Source organism: Peromyscus maniculatus, chromosome 8, assembly GCF_049852395.1.
Source record: "Peromyscus maniculatus bairdii isolate BWxNUB_F1_BW_parent chromosome 8, HU_Pman_BW_mat_3.1, whole genome shotgun sequence".
NCBI lineage: Eukaryota > Metazoa > Chordata > Mammalia > Rodentia > Cricetidae > Peromyscus > Peromyscus maniculatus.
Window position 1 is genome coordinate 18439338 of NC_134859.1, and position 21805 is coordinate 18461142.

The 21805-nt window shown below is 57.0% G+C and overlaps 1 protein-coding gene across 4 annotated transcripts in view; it reads left to right on the forward strand.

The window, feature by feature from the left end:
• The first annotated feature begins 301 nt into the window (after positions 1–301).
• Cacna1h (calcium voltage-gated channel subunit alpha1 H) overlaps positions 302–21805 on the forward strand; it is a 59530-nt gene continuing 38026 nt past the window's right edge. For 2 of the 4 annotated variants that reach the window (XM_015997530.3, XM_076577523.1), the window contains exons 1-2: positions 302–593; positions 886–1202. In XM_015997530.3, the coding sequence (XP_015853016.1) occupies positions 904–1202 (299 nt within the window). In that variant the 5' untranslated portion in view covers positions 302–593; positions 886–903. The remainder of the gene's footprint in view (positions 594–885; positions 1203–21805) is intronic. The other 2 variants (XM_006978802.4, XM_076577524.1) reach the window with 2 other exon arrangements.

A 21805-nucleotide genomic window follows, 5' to 3' on the forward strand; every position in this document is an offset into this window, starting at 1 on the left:
AGACGGTATGGGGCGGGAGGAGAGGTCGGGAAGGGGGGCGCGGACCGGGTTCGCCCAGTCCTGGACTTGGGGCAGGCGGGATACGGGCACGGGAGAAGGACGGAGCAGGGGATGTCGTGGGATAGCGTGCGTCTGGGTGGGGGCGGGCCGGGCTGATGACCCCCGCCCACCCTCCGTCCCTATCCCGGTCCCTGCGGGTCGCCCCCGGCCCGCCCCGGCCGCGTTGGCCCCGCCCCATGGGCCGCCCCCGCCGCCCCGCCCCCCGCCACTGCTCACTCCGAAGTTTCCTGCGCTGTGCGCGGACGGGCTCCAGGGCTCGCTCGCTCCCTCTCCGGCTCGGCCGCGCCCCCGGCCCGTGCCCGCGGTCCGCGCCCGCCCCGCCCCGCCGTGCATTTAGCGGTTTTCCGCATCGGGACACCGTTGCTGCTGCTGGGCGAGCCAGAGCCAGAGCCTCCGCGAGAGCTGGTGCCGGGTGGGCCGGGGGCGCGGGCCGAGGCGGCGGTACTGGCCCAGCTCCGGGCTCCGGGCTGGGTCCCCAGTGACAGCGCCGCCCGGGCAATGCCCGCGGGGACGCCTCTGGCCACCGGAGCGAGGTGAGACGCGGTGGGTACGCGCGCTTACTGCGCGCCTGGGACCCTTTGAACTTGAGCTCTGTGGGCGCAGAGCCCCTCGGGCTCCGGCAGCCCTTCGCCTGGGCCTTGGGGGTGGGGCTGCCAGCCTTTGCCGGCGGGAGGGGGCGGGAGGGGGCGGGGGGCGCATTTGTCTCTAATAAGGAGAGACAAAGACATCCCGGCGGCCGCGGCTGTTCCCGCAGCTCCGCTCCGCCTGAGGCGGGGCGGGGGCGTCGTTCCTGGGCCAGGGTCACCGCCTGCCCTCTCTTCGCAGGTGCTGCTCTCTGCCACCATGACCGAGGGCACGCTGGCCGCCGACGAGGTCCGGGTGCCCCTGGGCGCTTCGCCGCCGGCCCCTGCAGCGCCGGTGAGGGCTTCCCCGGCGAGCCCTGGGGCGCCCGGGCGCGAGGATCAGCGAGGATCCGGGTCCGGCGTGTTGGCTCCCGAGAGCCCAGCGACCGAGTGTGGTGCGGACCTGGGCGCCGACGAGGAACAGCCCGTCCCATACCCGGCACTGGCGGCCACGGTCTTCTTCTGCCTTGGGCAAACCACGCGGCCACGCAGCTGGTGCCTCCGACTGGTTTGTAACCCATATCCTTACAGGGTTGGCGAGGCGCTGGGGACTGGGGCGTGGGACTCGCCCTGCGTACGCCCTGCGAACCCCGGCTTTCTGGGATCTGGCGCGGACTGGGAAGGGGTGCTAGGGCAGTGTTCTTCTCAGAGATGGTGGTGGGGGTACGTACGCCTCGGAACTCGCCGGTGGGATCTGGGTTCAGAGACATCTTGGGACGGGAGAGTATGGGCAGAAGCGGCGAGGATGCCTCCGACTCGGAAGGGAAAGGAAGGTAGTTAGTAACTCCTGGCATCCTACGGGCAGGGGCGGGGGGGCGCGGGGGGGGAATCCCCGCCTGTTTAGCTTTCCAAACGAACACCTGAGCCTGTGTGAAGACCCTCGCTGGAGGCTGGAAGGGGAGAAAGTTTTCCACCTGCTCTGTGGGCGCTGTGTGCCAGGCAGGGCTGGTCCCTAGTTCTTCTCCGAGGAGAGACAGTGACGTTGGTTGAGAACTCACTCTTCCAAGGCTGAAGTCCGTTCAGGGGCTGATTTAAGTCATGCGCGGCTGGGGGCTGGGTGGGGGGAGGGGACAGTGAGGCAGCTAGCTTTGAACCCGACCCCCTTTTTCACAGTTGCCTGGCTAGAGAGGAGGGATTGCATCTTTTTTTTTTTTTTTTTTTAATTGGCCCAAGGGCACAGACTTTCAGAGAAGCTTCCAGAACAGGGTTGGGTCAGTGCTGGAAGTATTTTTGGGGTGCAAGAAGAGGCTTCTGGCCCCCAGAAGGTGGCCTTTTGGGGACTGCCCTGGTGAGCTCTGAGGAGGAGCTGAAATATGCCGAGTATTGCTCTCCCCGCACCTCCCCCCCCCCCCCCCAGCAACTCATCGGAGCTTCAGGGTAGGATGGACTGTAGGTGCTCCTGCTTCCTTCCTGGGCTGGTTGGGTGGAGGGCCAAGGGGAGTTGACATGGGTCCATAAACACTCTTCGGCAGAGTCGGAGACAGAGGCAAAATGAGCAATGTGTGTATATGTTTCTCTACCTTGTGTGTTTAACTGTATAAATATTAAATACAAAAGAGAAATCTGTACCAAAAAAAGTAATAAAGCCCGTGTTTCTTTTCACTCCAATCCAAACACTGGCTGAGTCAGATTTTTCTCTGCTTATAAAAGAGGATGGTGGTCCCAGGGCTATGGCTGTGGCCTACTCTGAGCCGTCCTGGGCTCCAGTGCCTGCCGTCTTTGTCCTCTGCAGTTGACTGTGGTGACTGCCGGTGGTGGGCATCCTCTGGGTTGGCTGGCCGTCTGTGCAGAAAAAGGGTGACCTTGTGTGTCAGCTGTCAGTCTGTCCCCTCTGCAGGATCTAGACTGGAGGGGACTGGGCCCCTTGGCCTTGGTGGAGAGGTGATGTGTGGCTGGGAGTGGCGGTAGATCACTGGGCAGTGCTACTGTGGACCCTAGGGAGGGGACAGAGGCCAGCCCTGTGCTGATGCTGGAGTTTGTTGTTCCCAAGGCTGTACCAACGGGGGGAGACTGGAGTGGGCCTAGACTTACTCTGCCAGCCAGGATCTGGCTGCACGGAGTCTGAGGCCGGCCCTGGTTCTCCGGGCTGCTGCGTCCCGGAGGACTTCTAACAAGATTGTTTGTGTTGCCGTGTGCAGGCAAGGTGGGGATGGGGTGGCTCACGTAGGCAGAGTGTGAGGCTTCGAGGGCTGTGGAGCTAACATTGCCACCCGGCCTGAGCCGACTTTGTGAACCCGAAGTGGAAGATGCCCTTGGAGTCTTAAGAGAGACTCAGGTGTTATGAGCCCTGGAAGAGAGGGCAGGAAGATGAGGAGAGCTCCCAGCTGGGGGAGAGAATGCCGGGCTGTCCCTGCAGGTGAGACCACCAAGGGGAGAGAGATGGGTCCTGCCCATCCTGCCCTCAAGTGCATCCCTGTCTTGGAGCTGCTGGCTGTTTCCAGGAACCCGCCACGCCCTCCCCCATCTTTCTTGCTGTGTAAACCTCAAGACACAGTTCGATTCTTCTACTCCTGGGAACCAGGCATAGATTCTGAGTATCCCCAAGTTAGGGAAATGCCCTACAAAGAGCTGGTCTCCCAGGCTGTTTGGCCCAGTCAGCACTCTGCATCTGTCATTGGAGTGGGTTCCTCAGAGCTCTGGCCACATGGGGATGGGTCTGACCCCCCAGCAGATGCCAGGCTCTGGAGTAGGGGTGTGAACCTGGGCCTCAGGGAGATCCTAAAATAAGCTACATGCCTGGCCAGGCGGGGAATCAGCTTACTGGGGAAGCCCGTGTGGGCCGAGGCTTTCCAAGCTCTTTGAGGCTCTTTACATTCCTGTGAGTTGGGAGGGGGTGGCTTTGTATGAGGCAGGGAAACCACGGGTGATTGGCATGGTCAGGGTTTTACAAGGACTGTATAGTTCCATGTGGCTAGAGGATGTTTCCTGGGCCTCCATTCTCCCCTGCAAGTAGACATAGTGTCTTTCCCAGAGGGTAAACTCCAAAGTGGGGGAAAGTCAGCTTTGCTCAGGTGAGAAGCAGCTGCTGCTGCCTCCCTGCAGATGCCTGCCAGCCACAGCTGAGCTTCTATTGGCCGTTGGGACATAGTGAAGTACCTTCTCCCAGTCCCGGACCTTTCTGGAACTCATATGGCTAGCCAAGGTACCGATGTACACGTGGTCCTGGTTCTGCCTGGATGGTATCTCCCATCCCTGTGGCAAAGGAGCCTCCAAGGACAGTCTTTGTCTTTATTGATTTAGTTTGCTCTTTAAAAATACAATCGGGCTGGAACTTTTGGGGAGAGCGCTGTTTCTCCTACACAGGCTTATTTATAGAGGAAGGTGGGCGGGACCCGTGTGTTGTAGCCTGCTCCGCTGGGTTATGTTCTGCCCTGGCTCCCCACCCCACCCCGGGCTCCTGACCCAGAACTGCCTGCAGTGCCTCTGCCTGTCCCAGCAAGGGAAGCTGGGGCCTCCCCGGGGTAGGAAGCCCAGGAGTGGGCACCCGGCTGTCCTGTGTCCTTAAGGGACGTGAGCTGTGGATGTTCAGACTCTAGGAGGAACCTGGGTATTCGGAAGTGAGAGTCTCTGGGAGGATCCTTCAGACCCCTCCTTTCCCACAACAGGCACCAAACCCTCAAGTCACCAACCAAGAATGAAGGACGTGTCAAGGTCACGTGGGTGAAGAGGGGCTGGTTGGGCCCAGCCTAGCCCAGAAGCTCAACATTTGTTGCAGCCCTGGCTAGACAAACCTAAGTCCTTCCGACATTTTTAAACAATGGATGCTTCGCGCTGTGCAAGGGCACAGAGCTGCAGGGTGGGTGCCAGTACCTGGCTCACCCCTGGCATGCGTGTTCCCAGTGGGAACTCACAGGGTGCTGGTCTGGGAGGGCCAGTCCTTTGTCCTTGCCCCGGATCCTGTGCTTTGAGAGTGGTCCATCTCTGCTGTTTCTGACCCTCCAAGAGCTGGCTCTCAGGAAAACGCGAACAGGGGGTCACTGGGCCTCTAGGGACTCCTGGGCCTGAATTCTGAGCCATGATATTAAGTAGCTTATGCTTCTGTGGCCTCGGCTGGCACTCTGCCTGAGGAACCTTGTGGTTTCTTGGGGGTCCTTGGATCCTAGGTGGGGGTCGTTGCTCCCTCCCTAGCCAATCTGTCCCTAACCTGGTACCTTACTGGGTTCTTCTCCTACTGTTAACTGTCCATATCTGCTTCTGTGGACTCTGGAGATTCTGATTGGCCTGGGAGGACAGCTGCTATCTCCTTCAGTGTCCACCACTCTGATCCAGGTAGGATGATGGGATGTGGATCAGAGGGCTGCTGCCTTCCTGTGACTTGACAGGTACTCGTGTGTATCTAGGAATGCTGACCCAGCATTTCAGGAGTCAGCCTTCCCCACGGTCCTAGAGCTGAGCATCCGGTGTGTGCAGGTCATCGCTGGGAGAAGAGTTGCAGGACGTAATGCCTTGTACCTTTGGAGCTACTAGCTAACATCTACCGAGTGGGAATCTGGAGCATGTGTTGATCCGTGGCTGTACTGGGTGGAGGTGTACCATGGATGGCTCTGGGGCTCATTCGGGGCAGGGGAGGCACCGTTATGACAGCGGTAGATGGAAGAGAGATCTTGGAAAGGGCCTCAGATCCATGTCTCCCAAACTTCTGTTGGAGAGTCATTCATACCCTCATCAAGGAGGTGATAGGTCCACATACCCACGTGATACCACCTTTCCCATCTTGTCCCTCCACAAAATGGGCGTGATGCCAGTGAGGCCAAGCACGTCCATGAAGAAAGGACTAGGAGGAGGAGTCTTATCCTAGGACAGGCTTTGCTCTGGCAGGGACTGTGTCTCCCAGACCTGCTTGTGTGGCTCAGGAATAGCTGTGTGGACTAACAGTCCTGCCCTCCTAATGAAGGCATCACCTTCCTAACAAAAACATTTCCCACCTCTGCTGCCCGTGGATGGGGGCGTCTTCTACCAGGTCTTGTTCCTAATCCTAATCAGAGGTGATTCTGGGGTTGACCAGTGCTCCCTTCTCATAGTATCAGCATCTCAAGTGGACGAGAGCCGGGGCACCAATCACGTGGGTACCACGACAGGCTTGTCTACCACCCTTGTCTCTGTGCCCTTTCCCGGATGAATCCTTGAAACCCCTGTGTTGTAAGGGATTGTAAAGGGGGAGGGGCTCCTGATACCGGTGGCCTTGGTGACTTCATTCAGCAAAGGCTTCCCCAACAGAACCCATCCAGAATCCTTAGGCCTGTGGCAGGTGGGGCGGGCCCTTTGGAGGGTGCAGAGTCTGGACTAGAGGTGGTTAGTACTAGGACCAGGGAAGTGGTAGTTACTTGGTGACCACTGAGTTTGTGGGAGAGGAAGCCAATAGCAGAACCAGACTGGCCAGCAAGAGCCATGGTTCTGCTCCTGAGGTAAGTGAGAACAGACAGCTAACCTGAGGAGGAGGAGGAGGAGGAGGAGGAGGAGGAAGAGGAGGAGGAGGAGGAGGAGGAGGGGAATAAAGGGGAAAGGGTTCTGGATCCCCAAAACCTGCTGGTAGGAGTGTGGGATGTGAGATGAAGTGGAGCATCGGGATCTCAAAGAGGGGTGAATAGGCCAGCCTGGGGACTCAGGAATCTAGTGTGTTCCTCAGGAACCCAGCCTGGTGGGAAATTGAGGTAAGCCTGGAACGTAAGGGCACGGCAGGACAAACAATGAGGTGGGTGCTGGTGCCCTCATACTTTGGAGGCTTGGCCTGTGTAGCATGCTTAGACACCTCGGCTCTGTGCTGATCGAGTAAGCCGCTGATGCAGGCTGTGGGCGCCTCTGTGGCCTGCAAGAGCACACAGGGTGGTCTGGGAGATCCCTCTGCTTCCTCACATGCAGTGGGCCTGGCTCCCAGTGCTGCTGCTGGCAGCCGCCCCGTTCAGGGTCAGGATGTGGAAGAATGCGGGGGATGGGGCGGCCTGTCAAACAGGGATGAATCCAGAGCAGTGGCCTGTGGCCAAGTCCAATCCTCGGTCTTGAGCAGTCAAGGTCAGGCGCGCAAATCCGTTACCTTTGTTTACGCAGATGTCGGCCCTGGTGCTGAGCTGAGCCTGCTGGGGAAGGGGCAGCAGCTCTGGGGACCTGACTCAGAACGTTCCTTCCCCACCTTGCAAGCCGTTAGCCTTCTCTCTTCTCCTGGGTGGCCAGTCCTGGCCTAACTTAGGGCACCCCTAAGAAATGTGGGCCCAGGTTAAATTTCCAGGCCTGAGATTAAAGGCTGGCCGCAGCCCTGGGCAGAAATAAGGTGTGGTATGGGTCATACACCTTGTGTTGTGGTTGTAGGGCTGGATCCTTGGTCAGAGATGGGAGACAAAGGCCCAGACAGGTTGAAGTCCAGGGGCCCAGGGACCAGGAGGAAAGGAACCCACTGACTCTCAGCCCTATCCCCAGCTCAAGAGGGTTGGCAGAAGGTCTGGGCACCATACCCGGAGTGTGGTGCCTACCTGGAATGACAGATCGGCTAGCTACTCAAGCCACACACCATCTTCTCAGGAAGGGCCTTGTGGAAAAGACTTGAGGCACTGCTCCATGTGGTTACCGGGACTGGTATCTCTGGCTTTTCAAATCCCTCTAGGCACTGGCTGGCAGGGAGATTGGGGTTCTGGTGGCAGGGGCAGATGCCAGGGGCAGCTGAAGAATATGCTGAATTAGGTGCTGGATTGGGGAGAGCCAGCCTCGGATTACTTTAACCGCTTCCGTCTCTAGGATGTGTGAGCCTTGGATAGAGAAGCCCTGGACAGTCAGGAGTCGACCCCTCCTGGCCCAGCACGGGCTGATCTTGGCTACAGGAGATTTTTAGGGGTCCCAGAGGACTCCTTTTTCACACATTGGCTACCCAAGCCTTTGCCAAAGTTGGGGGCTGGACTTGGAAGCCTCTCTTACGCTCCAGAAGTTAGGGACTGCCTTAGGATGAGAGCCGTTCCTCCCAGCTGCCCACGTTGCAGAGGGGTCCATCAGGCTTGACGCAGGCACCCCTGTTCCTGAACCCATACCCACCACCACCTCCTGATAAGAGACCCCTGGGCACCGCCTCAGCCCTGCCTGGTCCAGTCAGATTTCTTCACCCTCTGCTGTTTGTGTCCCTTGGGACTTGTGTGGGTTTTGTTTGTTTGTTTTTTGTTTGTTTTTTGTTTTCCCACGAGGAAGTAACCATGGCACAGAAATGGGTTCCTTGTATGTGAGCATTAGGTAAAGAGTCCATGTTTTATTAACATGGCACCAGCGTGAAGCCTCAGCCTCTCAGCTGGCCAGACCTGCAGCAGACAGTGGGGAGAATCCTGCTTAGGGCCAGGGAACGGGCCAGTCCTGGGGACCACAGTCTCTGCTCAGCTATGTTTAAATAGATGGATGCTGCAGCCCGCCTGACCCTGGCAGCACACAGGATGTTCCTGGCAGGCACAGTGGTTGGCTGGGTTACCCTGTCCTCTTCCCTCTGGACTGTGCTAATACTGTCCCCTCCCCAGGCTAGGCTCCAGGTTGGTGCAGCTGGGACAGTGACCTGAGGAAGGGGCTGTAAGGGTATAAGAGCTGGTTGCTCTGGACACCCCACTCTGTTCTGGTCCTTCTCTTCTGTACTCGTCTCTGCCTGGCGGAGCCCTGGGTATGGGGGAGGGTTGCCTCTGGGCCTCTCACAGGCATGAAACTAAAAGGAGGTTCCCTGACCCGGTTGGGGGACAGTAGCCTTTACCATTGGGGGAGCTGGAATCTCTCAGGTCCTAGGTCCCTGTAGCTGCAGGAAGGTTAGCAAACTCAATTGACTCTGATGCCTGTGTGTATGGAGTAGTTGGGCAGGGTGCTGAATGGGCAGGTGCAGTGGCTGGGTACTGAACGGGCAGGGTGCTGAATGGGCAGGTGCTGTGGCTGGTGTGGTGCCATGGTAGGAGGCCGTTGGCCACGTCTGTTGTACACAAGGCTAGTGCAGCAGGTACTTAGTAAGAACTCTGGCTGGTGGGCACAGGCTCCAGCCCCTGGGGTTGCTCCCAGCCCCTGGGCCGAGCAACCCCGGGCTCCCTGAGCCTTGTGGCGTTGGCCAATACCGGGTGTGCAGCATCCGACGTGGTGACAGGAGGAGGGATGGGTCAGTGGGTTTCCTGGGAAGTAATGGGACCTTTGGAGTACGCAGACTTGGGCCCTATGAAGTTGGACTGGTGGAGGGGGGTGCCAAAGTTGCATTGTCTCTCTGGACAGGTGACCTTGGGGGCCTTGGTTTTGTTCCCTGTGGACCTGTGGCGTCCAGCTGAGCGGCAAGGGAGGCTATACACATAATGCTTCGGTCGCTGTGCTGGCCTCAACGTTGTTCCCTTCAGAATCTGGGGCCAGCAGGATGTGGAGCCACCACTTGGCAGTGGGCTTTTTCCAGATGTAACTGGTTGAGCGGAAGATAGGTCGGGCTAGGTGCCCCAGTCCTAATGATGGGAGTCTCTGGGAAGAGGACAGGCCGTGTGACAACTGTGAGAGAGACTGGACTAGCCATAGAATAACACAAGGACTGTCACTGACGCCAGGAGGTATAGAAGGCCAGGCAGAGCCTTCTCAGAGCCTTGGAGGTAAGCAGTCCCTGTTGAGGCCTGGACTGGGGACTTTTGGTCCAGACTGGCCAGGAGTAAGTTCCTGTTGTCTGAGGCTGCTGGCCCGTGGTGCTTTTTCCAGAGCCAGCGAACTCCAGCCCAGCTGGTGGCACGCTTGCCCACGTGCCTGTGAGTGTGCCCTTCTATGCATGCACGCCTGAATGAGCCTTTCCCACATAGCGTGCCCCACCCCTGGAGGAAGATGAGCCGTTCTGCTTGGCCTGGGCAGGAGGCTGTGATGTGCTAACTGGAGGTGGCCACTCGGGATAAATCAAATGCTCAGGGTCAGGCTCTTAAGACAAGGGGTGGGCCACCTGGGGAGAGGAGAAAATCAGCCATGAAATCGGCCTTTCTGACTGCCTGGGCTGCCAGGCGGGCCATGCATGGGGCTCTCTGTTCTGGTCAGAGGCCCCTCCCAGAGGCTACTGCAGGTGTCTGGTGTATGGATGGGGAGATCTCCAGGGAGCTCTGAGCCACTCACATCCAGCCCAGGGGCTTTCTGAAAGGTGCCCCCTGCAGGTCAGCCCACAATGGGGGGTCTTGGGTGAGCTGTTACAGAGCAGCAGACCACTCTGCCCACGAAGGAGCCTGCTGAGGCTCGCCTGGGATTCCTCAGCCCTCTCTCCATCCTGGTGGTCTCAGTCCTTCAGGAGCTTTTCTGCTGTTTCTGAGCAGGGGAGACAACAGATGCACCCAGTTAGTTGTGAAAGCTGGGTGGGGTTCAGGCTCCCGGAAGTGTGGCCCCTAAGGCCGTGGATGTTAGCTGCCTCCAGCTGTTGCAGCTGTCCCCAGAGGAACAGGACCGTTCCCCTCTTGGTGTCCATGGAGAGGAGTATTGACCACAGATGGCCAGGGAGGAAGCTGCTCTAGTCTGAAGCGGCACCCTGCCGCCAGCTTCCAGCCTCAGCTCAGAGAGTACTGGGAAGTACATTATGGACCATTATGTTTCTCCCGGGGCCTCCGGGAGCCACTCAGGCCCTGCTCGGCTAAGGCAGACCACTGGATAGGTCATTGATCAGGCTAGGGAGACGTGGGTGGGTATGAACAGGGATGACTGGAGGGAGTAGCTATGGCCTGCGACTGTGGTCACCTTGAAGCTGTCCTGGGCACCTCCTGGCTAGTGGCCACGTGTCTTGAGGATAACTGACCCTCAAAACTTCTGTGTCCTTGGGGTTCATGTCCAACCTCTCTCTTCTATGCTTCAAGCAGGAGAGGTAGCCTGCGAGTTAAGGGCTACACCCCTGTTGAGAAAAGCTGTGGCCCCATCTGCAATGTGGCAGGGCCCAGGTATGCATCTGAAGGTGGTGGAGGGCCTGGTGAGAACTAGGGACCCTGTGGAGGGCCTGGGGTCAGAGCAGTATGAGGATGTCTGTTCTTCAGCAGGACTCTTTCCAGGCTAAGGATTCTGGTCCCGGGATGCCTGGTGAGTATCCTCTGAGGAGCAGTCTCATCTGACACAGGGACAATAACCCTGCCCAGACGCCCAACCACTGCTCTCAGGAAGGTACAGAGGGGCAGGAGGGCCATGAGGACCACACGCCAGTGTCCCTATCATGTCCCTTTGTCTTTGGCAGCAGACACCAGTCCAGCCTCTGGCCGACGGCTGGTGAGTCAGCCTGCATTAGTGCCTCATTAAAATGGACAGGCTCTCCTGGGCTGCTGAGGAAAGCCCAGAGTCTCCTGCCCTTGCCCTGGCTGTGCCTAAGGCTGGCCGAGGCCTCCACTCTTGACTGTTAGCGTGTGCTGCATCCCCACCCACATCTACCACACCATGGATTCAGCAAGACTCAGGGTGGCCATAGGACGCTTCCCATAAGACCTCCAGGCCTTTCCAGGGGGGTGACAGCCTAGGCCTCTGCTACGTTACTATGGTGACTAGATGGGACCTGCAAGTATCCTGAAACTATCACCCACTGAGCCAGGTCTTCAGAGGCTCCTACATCATCATCGCCACTCAGCATCTTCTGCATTAGTGAGGGCCCAGGTTGGTTCCTTGCCCCACAAGGAACAGCTGTAGGTGCTGAGGCCATGTGTGGCCATTTTCCAGGCCAGTTTCATAGTAGGGATGTTGGGGTGGGTGCAGGCATGCCTAGCTCCTCTGGTGCTTTTTGTGGGTGATGCAGGCCAGCTCTGGGGCTGGGTCTTGGTGCTGGAGGAAACTCAGAGTGCCCTGTGAAATTAGTATTTCCACCAAAAGATGTAAATGAAACTACCCAGAAAGTAACTGAAACACAAAGTAAAAGTATTCTTTTTTTATTTGAAATCCAGGTTTAAGGTTTGGCGATTTATTATATTTTGTGTATGTGTGCCACTACGCATGTGGAAGTCAGAGGACATCTTGTGGGAGTTGGTTCTCTCCTTGTGTCACGTGAGTCTTGGAGATCAAACTCCACCATCAGGCTTAGTGGCATATGGTTACCTGGAGGGCCATCTCTGCTCATGTAGCCCAGGCTGGCCTTGACTTGATATGCAACTGAGGATGACCTTCAACTTTTGATCTCTCTGCCTGCATCTCCTGAGTGCTGGGATCACTATGCCTAGTTTATGTGATAGTGGGACTCAGACTTGGGGCTGTGTGCAAGCTAAGCAAGCCTGCCAGCTGAGCTCTGGCTCCAGCCCTGTGTCTTTGACTCTTAGGAATTGGGTGACCTCATCCCAAGCACTTTAGTTTAGGAGACTTTAGTTGTGTGGTGTGGACATAGCTGGCCTTCATCCTCCAGGGTGTGGGATCCTCCTCATTGGTACCATCTGACATTCTTGTGTGGGTATATCTCTGGTTAGCCCTTCAGACCCTGGTCCTGGGAAGCCTCTGTTGCCTGGCCTGGTGAGATAGTACCCACTTGGAACACCTTAGTCCATATTCTGTGAGGTGAACAGTGGGGATGTATTGGTCATCACATGCTACCTGAGTGTGATGTGGCTACCCCCAGCCACAGAGCCTCAGTTTACTCATCTGTAGAGTGGCCCATGTGGATAGTCCCTACTAAGCTCTGCCCCTCTCCCAGTCCTGGGACTGCTGGTGACTTGTTCCCCTCAAAACAAGTCCTGGCTATAGGTGTGGGCTGGCTGCCGCCTCCCCACCTCATCCTCTAAGAGAGCCTTGGTGGGACCAAGTGGTTGGTGACATACACCAGATTGGTACTGGGCCTTCATTGTGCCTGTGTAACAGACCCTGCCAGACCCCTTTCCGTGAGATCCGGTAGAAAGGACCTTGTGCAACATGGTTGGTTGGTTTGGGGTTGGTTTGTGTTGTCAGTGACTGGCTGGGTGTGGGCTACTGTAGCTCAGGGCTAGGAGACCTGGAGGCGTGGGGGCTCACGGCCCCAGTTGAGTTTCTAAGTATGGGTCCCCCCAGTTCCCCAGTGTTAGCCCACCTCATGGAAATTGATGGCTTCCTCTCGTTTCAGAGCCACAGCCCTGCCCCTAAACTAAGTCCACCAGGAGTGTCCTCCAGGCAGTGAATCCATGGAGGTTCTAGGATGCAAAACACTCTTCAGTGACATGGGTGGGTAGTGCTGATCTGTTTGGTGAGGAGGGGTCTCCTGAAGACTTTCCGTGGAGCGGGTTGTGTGTTGTAGCGAAGGTGCTATCTTGAGGTGAGGCCGCTGCCCAAGAATGATGTCCTCATACCACTGCGTTCCAGTGCCACCATCAAGAGGAATGTTCCCCAAGCCAGACAGTGCCACCAAAACCAGTTTGTCCGCGGGACCTGGGAACAAAGGCTCACCACCTGGTAGCAGATACCAGGCCATGGTGTTTGTCTCAGAAGCCGGGCCTGCTGCCACGGTCTTCCGTAATATCCCAGAACCTTGCCTGCTTCTCACCACTGAATCTGGATCACCAAGCAAATGGAACAAGGTCCAGCCAGCACAAAGCCACAAGGGCAGGCTGGGTGTGCCCTGGGAAGCCGTATAGTGTCTTGTCTACCAAGGCCTGGTTCAGTAGAGCTTCTTGTGGAGGAGTGCTTGGCATTCCAGCACTGGAGCATCAACATTGGGCATTCAGAGAGCCAGAGGGATAAGGCTTCAGGCCACCCCACCCCTTCTCATGCCCAAGTCCTTGTCATCCTCCCTGTATCCCCAGCTCCATCCTCAGGTGGCAGTGTGTACCACCCTTCCCAAGGTGCACACTGGCTATAGCTCCGACTGCTTCACCCTGACGCCAGGCCGGTGTCCCCCCTCAACCTCCTCTGCTGACTGTCCCTTTTTTTCTCCAAGTGTCAAGATAAAAGCTGCTTTCCTCTCATTTGCTGGGTAAGAACGGACTACACTGTGCCCTGTGCATGGGCGGGCTCGTGGCTTCTAATTGGGAAATTGGCTGTCTGGGCCTGGCTCACTGGGCTGTTATTACGGCGTGGGGTATGCGTGGCTGTGGGCCACAGGCTGCAGAGGGCTCCTGAGTTTTGCTTTCAGTTCTGCATTACCAGATCTCCGTGACCACTCCCTTCTCTTCATATTGCTGTGAAGGACATGTTCCCGATCGTGAGCTCCCACCAAGTGGTTCTGAGGAGCAGTGACAGGGATTTCTTGTTATTCGAAGCTCTCTCGGAGTCTGGCAAGGACTGAGAAAGGGGGCATTGAGCCTCTAGTGGCCTGAGTGGCACTAGGGACGAGAAAGCACATTTTACCTCACGAGGTGGTCTGGGACCCAGTGTGGGTGTAATGAGCTTGGTGGAGTTTGCTGTGTGCTCCTCAATGTTGCCAAGTTCCTGCTGGCCCCGTCTGTCCCAGAAGTCAGTGGTCTTCAGTCAGCTGTCCAGAGCAGAAGGCAAGAGCTCCTGCCTGCCGGCCTGCCTGGCATGTGACATGTCCAGGGGTCTGCATCCTGGTCACCTCACCAAGCCCCTGTGTTCTACCCAGGGGTCCAGAGACTCAGTGAAGGTGGCGGCGGCTACTGGGCAGGGTTTGGAGCAGGTAGTCCTGACCCCAGCACTGCTTGTACTATTGGAGAGGACCATGCGTCACACACGCGTGTAACTTGGGAGTGTGCAGCTCCGCACCCGTCACCCTGGTCTTACCCTTGGGCCTCCATGGCTGCAGTTTGCTTCTGAGTGCTTCGCACCGTAAAAGGAGCACCATGCCCATGCCACCTCTGCTGACCACCTTCTTCACCCGCCAGTCCCCATTCTGGAGGTGCCGTGTAGTGGGTCACAGGCTTGCACGGGTTGGTGATGGAGCACTGTGACACTGAGGCAGGCCCCAGTGTTCTCTTGTAGGTACTGCTCCAAGGTGCAGATGGAGCTTTGTGTGCTCATGGGCTAACAGGTGTCCGAGTTATTCTACTTGTGGCTGAAAGGGCTGCAGTGAATGGGCAGGTTCGGCACTGAGTGCGAATCCCTGAGTTTAGTCCTCCTGGGTAGATGCTAGGAACGGAATCGCTGGGTCACATTGTTTGGTCTCATGAGAAGCTACCAGGGCTTTTGTAGAACAGCCCCACTTGCTAACCCTTGACCCCACCTATGAGTCCGGGCCCCCGGTGCCATGACGGGACGTGTGACATCATCTCCTGGGTGCAGCAGCCTGTCTAGTGGGTCCGAAATAGGGTTCTTGGCTCTGGTCCCTGAGCTTGACTGCCCCCTGCTATGAAGGCTAGGTCCCGGCTTCCAGTTGGGGTGGGGACAGGTGTTACTGTCAGGTGGCGTCTGGGCCACGGGTAGGAGTAGCTGGCGCGTGTGTTTGCTCTGCATCCGTTCCCTCCCTTCATTCTCGGGAGGATTTCAACACCCACACTCGGAATAAAAAAAAAAATTATTAATGAGCTTGGTGCGGTTGCCATGGGAACCTGTTGCTAATGAATCTCTGGGGTTTCCTCTTACCTTTGCGGAGCTAGAGCAAGGCTGAGCTATGCTCAGACCAGGCATGCTTCCTTCTCCTTGGGTTGCCGTGGCAACGCCTGTCACTAATCCCCAGCCAGCTCCTGGTTTACCGGCCTGGCCCCAGGAGCCGGCTGCCCGCTTCTGCTTACATAAAGCCTCTTATTGTGATCCTTGCTGCTCCCAGCCCCACCAGGCTTCTTGGAGCCTCACCCTTCCTCTAGGGCCACACATGGGATCCCAAGATAGGGGCGGGCAGATACGGTGTCTCAGGCTTTGCTAGAGAGGGGACTCTACATGGATGGGGTTAGAGTACCTACACCAAAGTACCCCAGCAGGTAAGGGTGCAAGCTGGGCCTAAATAGGACTCATAAGATGTCACCCACCGAGTGTGTAGCCTTGCTGGCCTCCTGGTTGCCAACTTGATGGAGCCAGGTTGGCCTTGGAGATACAGTAGGCCATCCTGAATCCTAGTGCCTTGCCCACCAGGTAATTGATGGAATAGGTCAGGATTAGAGTCTGGAGAACTGCTGTGTGGGTTAAGTCTGCCCACAGCTAGTTCATGGGGCAGTGCTGAAGAGCCTTGAGTTCAAGGGCTTGGCTATTCAGTAAGTAGATGAGTAGCATCCATGAGAGGACAAAGGGAACGTTCTGTGCCCCTCAAGGGAGAGGGACCTGTGGCATAAACCCCAGGCATGGGCCTGAGATAACCCAGCTTCTCATCCTTAATGATCCCTTCCTGAGCTGACTACTGGCCAAGGTCAGCTGTTGTGTCAGTGGCTAGCCCTCCTTCCTGCTGGCCTGTGTGCTCGGGGCATCTTGTAGGGACGGGATGGTCATACACAAGGAGGCTGATAGGAGGGTGATGGGCAGCTGCAGGCAGACCTCTCCCAGCTTCAGTTTGCTGGTCTAAGGCATGCTTGTAGAAGATGGAGATGGTGCAGGTGGGAAAGGGCAGAGCATATGACACATTCACACAGGGCCAGGGCCTGTGCTTCAGCCCAGTCTCTGGGGTTAGTAAGCGTGTGACCCCTTTGGTCCAGGACTTCTGTGGCTCCTGCGTGAGTTAATTTCTTGTCTCTGTGACAGGTAGCTGAGAAAAAAAACAATGTAGAGAAAGACTGATTTTGGTCCATGGCTTCCAAAGTTTCAGTCCATGGTCAGCCGACTCCATTACTTCCTGCAGACTATCCAGGGAGTGTGTGGAAAAGGCGGCCAGGAAACAAGAAGAGCTTGCGCATGGGTGGTCTTCATCCTCCTTGCCTTCTTCCTTTTAGGTCCCCAGACTGTGGGATGGTTCTGCCCATGTACCCTGCCATGCATACCCTGCCTTGGTCATCTCTGGAAACACTTAGAGGTGTGCTTTATGATCTCCTAGGCACTTCTCAGTGGAGCTGCTTCCGCTCCAAGTCCCTGCTGCAGATCCTGGATAGTTAATGCCTGCCTGGGTGGGTTTGGGGCCTGTGAGCCTTGGAAAATTGAGTGGATGGATACAGCAGGTGGGTGGCCAGGAGCCCAGTACCTACACCTTGGGGATACCAGTAGGATCCCTCTTTTTATAGGCACTTCAGCGACATGACCCCTGTGGCTGAGGTGGCCACTCGAACCGTCTTTGAGCATCCCAGTGTGTTGGTGGATTTGGGAGCTGAGCTGAGGGCCGTGGTGGCAGCTGATGGTGTTGGGACCAGGTCTCATGTCCCTTGGTCGCCTAGGTCCTGAGGGTCGGCAGCCTTCTGCCCCTTTTGGCCTGGTATAGTGACAGAGTCTCCATTGCTAAGCTGTGTGACCCAAGACTTGTGTCTGCTGGTGCGCGCTCCTGGTCAGAGGCTTGGGTTTCTGGCTTTGTGTTAGGAAAAACAGCAGCCAGACAGACGGAGTGTGGTCAAAGGTCAGGCCTATGAGGCGACGTCAAACATGACACACAGTCCAGAAGATAATAGCATGGAAGCCCCTAGGGATACCAGGGCTTTGAGTCGGGGCCTGCTTGGCTCCCAACCCAGGAAGCAACTTGTCTTCTCTCCTTGACCTGGAGTCAACCTAGAGAGTGACCAGACTGGGTGACCCTCAACCCCTGTGACATCATAGGATTTGCCTGGTTGGACCTGGTTACCTTATTAGCCCATAGGTAACCTGTGGTAAATGAAGCCCCGCTGCCCCTCTGAGCTCTACCTTAGAGCTCCCTCCCTCCCTGGGGCTGCTCCCCGATCCCATGGGAACAATGTTGCAGGCGTTCAGGTCAGGAAGGCAAGACAGGATGTGGCAGAGGGATGCAGAAGCTCCATCCGCTGCCATCTGCTCTGGAACTTGGGCTGCAGAAGCCGCAGTCCAGTCAGAAGGGTGCCTTGTTCCCGGGGCTGCCCTTCCCCCACCAGCTGCTTAGGGTTCCTTGTGCCTGCTCTTCACCCTGGCTTCTCTCCTGGAGAAGCAGGACCAGGGCTGGTGGCCCCGGTCACGGGACAGGGCGGGGGCATCGCAGGCCAGTTCCCAAGCCCTGGGGCTTCCACCCCTGGAAACCAGGAGCTGGGCTAAGCCACAGTGTGGGGGTTGGCCTTGGCAGGAGGCCACAGAATAGTCTTGACGGCTGTGGGTGTGAGGGGCTTGGGACAGTCCTGCCCAGTCTGTCCCCTGGGAGGATTTTGTGTGTCTCCCTCTCAGGCCTGTCCTTGTCAGATCTGTCCATGTGCACATGGGACTGTGCCCATGCAGGTGTGTGTGGACACATGTCCCGGGCCACCATGCTGGAGTCATACTGGGAAGTTTAGGACTTGAAACAGAGATGTTTTCCTACTCCTTTGAAATACACCCTGCCCGATGATGGTGGCTGGAATTGGCTTCGGGATGTTTTAATTCCTAATTTAGACTGTTTATGTGCTGGGCTGGAGTTTCTGCCTGCCCCTCAGCGCCTCCCTCTTCACCACCCTCCGCTTCCAGCTGTCCAGGGGTTGCAGGGTCCCCGGGAGTGTGTGTCGGGAGCTGCTGGGGCAGAGACTGGCCCCTAGCCCCTGCCCCTGCCAGCTGCTAGTATTGTCACCAACCCTGCAGGGGTTCCCAGCTTAGTGACACTGCAGTCTTTCGGGTCCCACCACAATGCCCTCTTTGTGAGGGGCAGCCCCCGCCCCACATGGTCTAGGCCTCTTTCGGATAGGGATCTGAGGTCATGCCCTGGCCAGACTGTCCTGCCAGCCCGGCTGCCTGGGTGGAACCACAGGGCAGGGAGCAGAATCTGGCAGCAGTACCGGATGCATTCAGCTGTAACCCAGGGAGACAAAAATGGGAACAGGCAGCAGGGAACCCCTAACAGACCATCACTCTTGGCTCCTTTGTGAGCTACGAGGACCGCTGGAGGATTGATGGTGACTGCTTGACTTTAGGAAATACTTTCTGCAGTGACTGGTCTGATGAGGCCCTGGGCCGTCTTCCTGGTTGTCATGTCACTGAGTCGGGGGTTGTCACCTCCACCCCTGCCCAGCCACCCAGGCTTGTGGGAGGCCACAGGGAAAGAGTAAAAGCCCTTGTAAGCAGGACCTACAACTGGGTCCTCTAAGACAGCAGGGACTAGGTCTTGGCAACTTGCCTCTCCTCCTGTGTGCATATGTGTGTCTGTGGCTACAGCTTGTTCGGAGAACATACGGAAGGGTCCAGAGGAATCTTGCCAGGGGACTGTGTCACTGCCAGGTGGTCCAGGAGCCAAGACTCGGCTGTCCCGGGCCCTGAAGAAATAGAGACGCCGCCTGAAAGATGCTCTTGAGGGGCTGAGCCGTCCCTGTGTGCATCTTAGCTCTCCACCCCGCAGAATACCCACAGACCCACCCAGAGCAGAGGCTCCCCCATCCCTCCACCCCTCTCTAGGTCTTTACCTAACCTAGCCCCTCCTCTCCTGGCCAGGCTGGTATTCCCTTCCTTGGCGGTATCCTGGAATCCCCTGCCCAGTGGGGTATACTTCGTGTATGCTTTTCTTTGTACAACCCAGATGCTTTCCTGTGGAGGGCTCTTGGCCTCTATGACGTGAGACTGGGGTAACTGGAGAGGTGGGGCCCCGAGGTCCGAGGACAGGGCCATTTAAATGGAGCAGGGTGCTCGTGAGCCCCACAACCTGCCTGCTTGTTGCAGATTCCTGCCCCTGGAACCAGTGGATCCCAGAAACCTCTTCACAAACCTTTTTACCTCTCAACAGAGACTAATGGAAGCTTCTGGAAATAAAATCTGAATCTTGAAGGAGGCAGGGAATTGAGTGTGCTGGGGTTTCGTTTTCTACAAGGCCCGCAGGGATCCGGTGCCCAGGTGGCCTGTGACCTGCCGCACTCGGTGCTCACTCACTCTGGCTTCCATCCTAACCTCTGACCCCAGCTCCACAGCTGCTGGACATCTTGGTCCACACCATCTGTTTTAAGACATTCTTACTCAGGGGCAGGCAGAGCAGAGTGTGCAGTGGGTCCCCTGAATCCCTCCACCTCATCCCTGTTATTCACACTGGGCTTCATATCAGAGGTGGTAAGGATGGTCCACACCCGTAGGGATTTCTCAGGCTGTGTAGGTTCTGTGGACAGGGGGCCACTACCACGAGGAGCCTTGAGGTGGCCGGGGTGGGGCAGACATAGTGGGTTCTAGTCAAACCCCCTGGGCCCAGCTGGCTCAGGTCCTGCAATCCCCTCACATTTGCCACTTGGTAGGTCCCTTGTCTCTGGATTCAGTTGCTGCAGGTGTGGTTGAGACCAGGCTGGAGCGGACAGGGCTGTCACGGTGGTTCGAGGGACCACAGGCTAGCCCTGGGTTTTTCCTCATCCACCTTGCCTAGCAGAGCCTAGAGCCACATTCAGGTCTAGGATAGCTATCCCGCCTTATGAGATACCCCTTCTAGGTCATCCTCCTGGCTCTCCTTCTGCCGGGGTAGCTCCTGCAGTGGGGCTTAGCCTACCTCTCTGTGGGATGCAGGCAGGATCGTACCTACAGTGTATGCTGAATCTTGCAGCATCAGCTTCTTAGCATGGGGGGGGGGATCCCCAAGATGTGGGAACAGCAGGTAACATCCCTCAAGCTGGTGCTCCACACTGCGCTGGCTCCTCATGGGAGCCTGGAGGTTCCCTAATTAAGCAATTTATTATTAAAGCGGCCGTCTTCCTTGGAGCCTGCTTTATACTGCTGCTGCGGGGACAGACAGGCAGCCATCCCACAGGGGCTGCATTGGTGGACAGCATGCAGCCTGACACCCCATTTGGAATTCTTTGCTTGTAGCTTACCGGTAGCCCAGACCGGTGCTCCGTGTCCCCCTGGGGATCATCTTGGAGCCTAAAGGATGTTTGTGAGACTGACCAACTCCTGGGGTTAAGCAGAGCTAGGGGATCATCAGCCTGGTCTGCCCTGAGGTGATATATTCAACCTCAGGCCAGACCTCAGAGACATCCTAGGGACATTAAGGGAGGGACATCATGCTAAGCAGTTGGTGTCTGAAGGAGGTGGAGACACCTGCCTAGAGCAGCATGGAGACCCCTGGGGATGTTGGGGTATCGAGCTGGTACAGCTATTGAGCTTATGTTCTGAGGCTGCAGATGGATGAGTTTAGTGGCTCCTAGGAACCCTGGGCCCGTGGGAGGGAGGAGTCTTCTTTGCTGGTACCAAGGGGGGTGGTGCTGGGAAGCCCAGTTAGGCCGCTAGAGTGAACCGGAGCCCCGATACGATGGGGTCGCTCATGTCTGAGCCTGTGTCCTCTGGCGAGGTTGCACCCGCTCCCCAGCCCTCGAGACAGCGACTCTCAGACTCAGGGAGGGTCTCGGGACCCTGTCAGGATATGAAGGTAAATGAGGACCCATTAGCAGCTGGAGTGAGGTCCTGGTGGTTTATGCTAATGATATTTAAACACTCGGAGGTTTGGGGCTGGGGAGATGGCTCCGTAACTAAGAGCATGCACTGCTCTTACAGAGGACCCGAGTTTGGTTCCCAGCGGCCACATCTAGGTGCTCACAGCCCCTTGTAACTCCAGCTCCGTGGGATGCGACACCTCTGCCCTCCAAGGGCAGCTGTACTCATGTGCATATACCTACACAGGCACAGACACACACTTGCATAGTTGAAAAGCAAATCTTAAAACTGGGAAATTGAAAACTCATGACTGACCAGTTCACTTTAAAATCCCCTTAAAAATAACACCTTGTGTGTTAATACATTCTTTCTTGAAAAAAAAAAAATGGCTGTTTTTTCCTAAACACAGAGATTCACTGGGAGCAGGAGCATTGCTTGTTAATCTTTGGGGTCTCGGCCATCTGGCCTGGTGGAGAACCGTGGCTTGTGGAGGAGCAAGGCATGGGAGGGGAGGAATCATGCTGCTGTGCCGCCGAGAATTCCCGGGTATTTTTGTAGCCTGAGAGCCTCACCCCTGCCCGGCCCCCCCCCCCCCATCACCCAGGACATGGGCCATGTCTCTGCCTCCCTGGGTTGGGTTTTTAGGCCTGGCTGTGTTGCCTAGGGTTTCTGAGGCCATGGAGAGGGCTGGGCACAGCTTCCCTCCTTCTTTGTTAGGTGCCGGACCCTGGGGTGCGCAGTACCGACTGTAAGGAGCCCAAGAGCCATGAGTAACACACTCCCACAGCCAAGTGTAAATTGAGCTCATCCTCCAATTTGCGGGTGTGTGTGGGGGTGTCTCCCTGGCTCCCAGGGAGGGGGATAGCACCAGGATTCCCCAGCTGTGGGTAGCCAGAGCCACAGGGCCAATCAGCCTTGCTGGTTTG